Source organism: Bolinopsis microptera, chromosome 2 (assembly GCF_026151205.1).
Source record: "Bolinopsis microptera isolate Bmic1 chromosome 2, MBARI_Bmic_1.0, whole genome shotgun sequence".
Lineage (NCBI taxonomy): Eukaryota > Metazoa > Ctenophora > Tentaculata > Lobata > Bolinopsidae > Bolinopsis > Bolinopsis microptera.
The window spans coordinates 1,818,501-1,825,565 of record NC_087073.1 but is presented as its reverse complement, the minus strand read 5'-3'; the positions used below and the strand labels follow the sequence as shown (position 1 = coordinate 1,825,565).

At 39.2% G+C, this 7,065-nt stretch overlaps 1 protein-coding gene across 1 annotated transcript in view; it reads left to right on the top strand.

Annotated features, from left to right (window-relative positions):
* The first annotated feature begins 880 nt into the window (after nucleotides 1-880).
* Nucleotides 881-7,065, top strand: part of LOC134811567 (protein CIP2A homolog) — a 65,420-nt gene continuing 59,235 nt past the window's right edge. The window contains exons 1-3 of the mRNA XM_063818524.1: nucleotides 881-1,377; nucleotides 2,578-2,707; nucleotides 3,442-3,551. Of these exons, the coding sequence (XP_063674594.1) occupies nucleotides 1,276-1,377; nucleotides 2,578-2,707; nucleotides 3,442-3,551 (342 nt within the window). The 5' untranslated portion in view covers nucleotides 881-1,275. The remainder of the gene's footprint in view (nucleotides 1,378-2,577; nucleotides 2,708-3,441; nucleotides 3,552-7,065) is intronic.

Below are 7,065 nucleotides of genomic sequence, written 5' to 3'. Positions count from 1 at the left end.
GATATTTTCGGCCAATAATGAACAGGGTATCATGAAACATGGAGAAAAGTGGTTTTCAGGAAAACTTTGAAAAATGTTGTAAAAATTGTGTATTATCATTATTTGCCGAAAATATTTTTTCGGTTTTTCGAAGTCCACACCTTCCCCTCGATACACAATTTTGGACTCGAGGTAATGCGATCTCGGAAGGCAGGCCTCCCCTTTGCAACACGAGCTCGGAATCGGGAGGTCTCGATACGAGAGGTACGTATCGAGAATGACTCGGGCCGAAAATTTTCTAAGTCAAAATTTTTCAAAGTTTTTCTTAAAACCACTTTTCTCCACGTTTCATGCTACCCTCTTCATTATTAGCCGAAAATATTTTTTTGGTTTTTCGGTTTATCGAAGTCTGCACCTACCCCTCGATACACAAATTTGGACTCAAGGCTTCCCCCTGGTAATGCGATCTCGGAAGGCAGGCCTCCCCTTTGCAGAGCGAGCTTGTTTCGACTTTCGAGGATGTAGGTCTCACTTCTCAGTGCCTATTACTCTCCGCTATTACTCACTCCTGCTGTAGCCTGTAGAATTAACTTTACACTAGGCTTGAGTAATTATGAGTTTGCCTGAAGTGTGCCTCTACTAAACTAGTATAAGCATCTAGTAGCCTACTATGAGCTTTCATAAGCTTGTTACGCCCCTAGTAAGCGTAAATAAAGATGTTAGGATGTCCAATTTAGGTGTTAAATGGTGTTAAAGATGAAATTCCGAAGACAAAATACATGGCATAAAATGGAGAAAATGGAGAATTACTCATGGGTTTTTCCATTTTCTCCATAGAAAAAGTCTCCATTTTATGCCATTTTATGCCATTTTATGCCATTGGCCCCCCCCCCCCTAGTGCATCCTGGGTTTGGACAGGATATAATGCCCATTTAAAATATTTCCATTATGTTACATTACATAATTCTCAATAAATTTAATAGATTTGTAGTGTTGTAATTAGTTTAAAACTATGACTCCTAGTCTGGTCTTTGTACCTTTGCTGAATTTATTTTAACCTTATCAATCAGTTGCTCCTATTAATACTTCGACAGTCAATTGTTTTATTAATAAAATGATAAAAACCTGAACCCAATATTCGTCAAAATTAACTATTTTTCATCCTTTTTTGTTTTATCTGAACCATTCAACAAGAGTTCAGGGGCAAACTATTTCGTTCTATTAATTCTAAATAAACTGCCTATTATAAACCATATCAAACTTCCTATAATATCCTAAATATACTTTGCAGCAGAAATGTCTGGAAATGTGCCAACAGTTTCTTTTATATCAGCCTGGACCAAGTTTACTACGACTCATAGTGATGAACTTATTGTGGAACTTTCCAGATCAATTAACGTGAGTCTATGAATCTATGAATCACTAAATTTTGTTCTAATACAGGGAACCCATAAAGGCCTCATGTAGCCGGTGGGCCCGACATGATACGACATATCTCGATACGTCGGGGTTTGTCAGGGTGTGTCGAGGTTTTTCGGGGTTTGTCGGGGTGTGTTGGAGTTTGTCGGGGTTTGTCGAGCCTGGAGGCTACATGGGGCCTCCATAAGTCAGTATGCAAACATTTGGGTTTCTAAATTAGTCCTTCTCTATGCAATCCAAATTTGCAAATGGTACACTGTAACTCATACGAGTTTTCTGTTCCAAAATGTTGCAAATTCGATTGGAGGTCACACCCTTCCAACATTAAATTGTTTGTAATTATCTTGGGCAACAGCATAAAAACAGCTAAACTTGATTTAAGATAAAAATAAACTTCATCATTGTGAAGCAATCAGCAACTTATGTATTCCTTGAATGAATGATGATAGCAAGTCTTATTAAAACAATTATATCAATCAAGCACCCAGTGATTAAGAAATAAGCCCAAACGTTTGCACAATGGGCCACACTGTAGATGCTTTGAATTTAATACATATAATACGTCATGCTAATAAGTGACTAATACGTTCTGCTAATTACAAATATGTATCCTGTTATATGATATGTGGTATATCATTCACTCAAATTGCATTTACCACGTTCTGCATTGATAAATCCCTTTCTGTTTATCTAGTTTAAAATCTGGAATAGGGTAAATATAGAAAGCTGATGGTCAAGAACGAGATAAGACCTTCATTAGATTTAAAATGCTTTAGGTGTGCTCATGTGCTGCAAACTGTTCTTATCAGTTTCCCTGGTCTGATGAAAATAAGTCTAATACAGTACGACCGAGTGACTCCTGGAGAACACGAATTTCTTGATAAATCTTTAAATCATGTGCTCTGACAAAGATTATTGCTATAAAGAAATTTAGTATTCGACAGGTTAACAGTCTGGCCGACAGTTTCTTAGTAGCATAATATATAAAGTATAATATATAAAGGGTAAGCATAATATATAAAGGGTAAGCATAATATATAAAGGGTTAACTCAAGAGATATTTTTACAGGTGTGACCACTCGTCAATTTCATGTTTTATCATTTCTGGTGCAACCTCTACAGTCCATAATATCAACTAGTGACTTTAGTGAACGAGTGCCTTATTAATATTATTCTCAGGAAATTATCGCAGCATTTGATGTGAAAGTAGATTACTCACCTTTGTACGAACCACTATGTGAACTTATAACTGACAATTCCATCTCTAGTCTTCTTCTGTCACAAGCTTTGTCGTTACTCAATAAACTTGGTGAGTTTTTAATTTTTATTAAATTTCTTTCTCCTAGTTATACAATTATTGAGGGTTCCAACTATTTTTATATTGTTCTATCACCTCAATATGTTATAGGTAATCTCTAAGTTTGTGTTAGTTTTTAAATAGGATTATAGAGAATAAATATTAATAATACTGATAGAGGTGGTGTAGTACAGTTATAGTTACAGTGTAGTACAGTAGTTACAGTGTAGTACTGTGGTGATCAGGTGCCAAGTGATGTAGCAGGTAGCTAGTTGGAATAACGTTGAACTGTTCTGCAAATAATGTTCAAAACTTAAATTGTTCCGAGACCATCACTTATTGATTCCATGTAGAATCGTTTGCATAAATAGGTAAATGATGAACTCATTTTGAAGCCATAATATGAAAAAAGAATTTTGCCCTCTTGTTTAGGGTGTTGCATCACTTATTTTTAAAGAGAAAGGAGAAAGTTTATGAAGGAGTAAAGAGAAAATAGAAGGTACTAATTTTTGAACACAACATTTTTTATTTAATTTAAATCACTTACCTGCCAGAATCCAGATTTTGAAATGGTCTTAACCCACCTAAATTTTAAACGATCAACTTGAAATTTTGGGACAAAAATAAATTACAAAACTTTCGGACGTGATTCAAAAACATAAATTGTACAGTGCAACACATTAATTGAATAGTATCCACTTTGGTGCCGAAAGCTCGTTATCAGCTGTAATCATGTATAATTTCAGTGGAAGAGAAAGAGAGACGACAGGAGTTAATAGCTCTGATACTACCTGCCCTGTCTTACCAAATCCTTCACAGATACAGACAACTACCATCTGATTCATTAATTAAACTGGTCAGTAGTTATTTTAAAATTATCCATTTCATTATCCAATTAATTATAATTATCGTTTGATTTTCGAATTTTATTTTAAATCTTATGAAATGTTAAATGTAGCTACGCATCTTAACTAATTTATATATTTATTTAATATGTAAATCAAAGACCAATAAGCAGTTGTCATAGTGGATAATATCCCTCTTTCACCTCCTCTAACAAGACTCCTGATTTCCCTCTTTCTCCTCCTCTAACAAGACTCCTGATCTCCCAGTTTCTCGTCCTCTAACAAGACTCCTGATCTCCCAGTTTCTCCTCCTCTAACAAGACTCCTGATCTCCCTCTTTCTCCTCCTCTAACAAGACTCCTGATCTCCCTCTTTCTCCTCCTCTAACAAGACTCCTGATCTCCCTCTTTCTCCTCCTCTAACAAAACTCCTGATCTCCTTCTTTTTCCTCCTCTAACAAGACTCATGATCTCCCTCTTTCTCCTCCTCTAACAAGACTCCTGATCTCCCTCTTTCTCCTCCTCTAACAAGACTCCTGATCTCCCTCTTTCTCCTCCTCTAACAAGACTCCTGATCTCCTTCTTTCTCCTCCTCCAACAAGACTCCTGATCTCCCTCTTTCTCCTCCTCTAACAAGACTCCTGATTTCCCTCTTTCTCCTCCTTCGAATTTTATTTTAAATCTTATGAAATGTTAAATGTAGCTACGCATCTTAACTAATATATATTTATATAATAATATGTAAATCAAAGACCAATAAGCAGTTGTCATAGTGGATAATATCCCTCTTTCTCCTCCTCTAACAAGACTCCTGATCTCCCTCTTTCTCCTCCTCTAACAAGACTCCTGATCTCCCTCTTCTCCTCCTCTAACAAGACTCCTGATTTCCTTCTTTCTCCTCCTCTAACAAGACTCCTGATCTCCCTCTTACTCCTCCTCCAACAAGACTCCTGATCTCCCTCTTTCTCCTCCTCTAACAAGACTCCTGATCTCCCTCTTTCCCCTCCTCTAACAAGACTCCTGATCTCCCTCTTTCTCCTCCTCTAACAAGACTCCTGATCTCCCTCTTTCTCCTCCTCTAACAAGACTCCTGATCTCCCTCTTTCTCCTTCTCTAACAAGACTCCTGATCTCCCTCATTCTCCTCCTCTAACAAGATTCCTGATCTCCCTCTTTCTCCTCCTCTAACAAGACTCCTGATCTCCCTCTTTCTCCTCCTCTAACAAGACTCCTGATCTCCCTCTTTCTCCTCCTCTAACAAGACTCCTGATCTCCCTCTTTCTCCTCCTCTAACAAGACTCCTGATCTCCCTCTTTCTCCTCCTTTAACAAGACTCCTGATCTCCCTCTTTCTCCTCCTCTAACAAGACTCCTGATCTCCCTCTTTCTCCTCCTCAAGTTCCATTTCCAGTTCCTCCATCAGCGGAACATCCTGATCATTGTCTAACATCTCATTACATTTGTCTTTAGTAGGCGGCACTCTCACCAACACACCCGACACTAACACTACACCCATTAAAGCAGCACTCATCACCAACGCACCTAACTTAGTCTCATCTGTCAGTATCTTACCAAGTGCCATGGATAGAGTGAATATTAGACCTGTGAGACACTCTCCAGCTATGGAGACCGAGGCAGTTGAGGCAAGATGAGACACTGCACTGTTAAAGGAAGTATGAGATGTAATGATAAGACACAGTAGTATTGTCCGACCGGGCCCACTAAGAACACAAGCTGAGAGCAGGGAGTATGAGAGAATACCAGTCAAGGAGAAGATGAGGATCTCGTATTTGAAGGGTAGGAAGGGAAGGAGGTAGGTGCCGAATACTGAGGATACAGCAACACCTCCCAGCTTAACATTCCACAGATTCCGATGGTAGAGGGGCTCCTTGTGGGCAAGTGTGCAGTTCTCAGGAGTAGCAGCGAAACAGGAGGCCCCAGCTGGTTCGTTTAATACTGAGTGAAATGTACAGAGGATAGTGGCTAGAATGAAGCCTTGGATGGCCCTTTGAGCTCCTACAATCAGAACATTCCGTCTGTTTCTCTTCTCCTTGAACAAATACGCAGGATTCCAAGAGTTTGTGGCAGAATCTTCACTAAAGTCGATCTCTTGAAGCCGCAGAGAGCTAATCTTGGGGCCTCTAAACACAGCTTCTATAGACCTCATAATCTGGCTGTACTTACCGTTTCTCAGCACCATTAGCGGGGTCTCTACTACCCAGAATGACATCATGACAGGGGGAATGAAAAACATGGAGGTTACAGCAATGATGAATCTAATGTCACTAGTATGGGTCATGAGGAGAATAGCAGAAACTGCTAAACCTTCCGCGCTGCAACACGACACAATCATCCTGCAGCGCGCGTGATAAGACTGAGGGTAAACATGTGACCAGAGCTGAGTCAGGGTAGATTCAGGGATAACCAACATGCCTGCCAGGCAGCGCAATATCACGATAGTGTGTACTGATTTGCAGAATAATGTTGAGAGAATGAATAACATAGCGATACCAAGTGTCATGCCTAACCTCTTCCTAATGGAGTACTTGGTGAGGACAGCGTTTAAAAGTGGAGCTATAAAGTGAGAGAGAGGGTAGGAAATAGCTAGCAGAGATCTGTCAGTTACTGACAACACCATCTCGCACCCCAGATGTGTGGTTAGTAAGAGTGGTAAGTATATTTGTAGGGACTGGGCGAAGGTAACCGCACACACGAATGAGATGACTAGTCGGTGGTAGCTAGAGATGGGTTGTGAGTTGACTAGGGAGGTGTAGGACATCCTCTTACTAGTGGGAGCTAGGGATTCGTCATCTGAACTGAAGTCAGAGTCGAGCAAGGGGATTGGGCGGGCGTGTTTTCCAGAGAACATTATATTTGTGTACCTGTGGTAGTAAGTTATCTTCAAACAAGATCACGCAGTCTATGGTTAAAAACATAATTATATGCTGCATTCAAATAACACCAAATTATACAAGTCAGACGTTTTTCAGACTGTATTAGCTAGTTGTATAAAATGTCTGTAATAAATATTACATAGTAATCAAACAGTATGATGTAATGATATATTCAAGTCGGGTCACAATAGGTAATGTGGCCGCACAGCGGTGGCAGAACTCAGAACTGGACATAACTTAAAACTGGTTGAAACTAAAACAACCGAAAGAAGCTGAATAAAATATACTCATTGAGTCCCAATGAGTAATATATGTAACTTTGAATAAAGAGTACACAAGAGTACTCGAGAGTACACAAGAGTACACAAGAGTACACGAGAGTACTCAAGATTACACAAGAGTACTCAAGAGTACACAAGAGTACACGAGAGTACTCAAGAGTACACAAGAGTACTCGAGAGTACACAATAGTACTCGAGAGTACACAAGAGTACACGGTGACCACTGTATAACGAGTTTAATGAAGTATAACGTGTAGTTGACACGTCAAGTGAAGACAAAGTGTACTACTCCCTATAATACTGTACCGTCAGATTAACTCAAGAGATAAATTGTGAAACTTAAAACCCTCCTA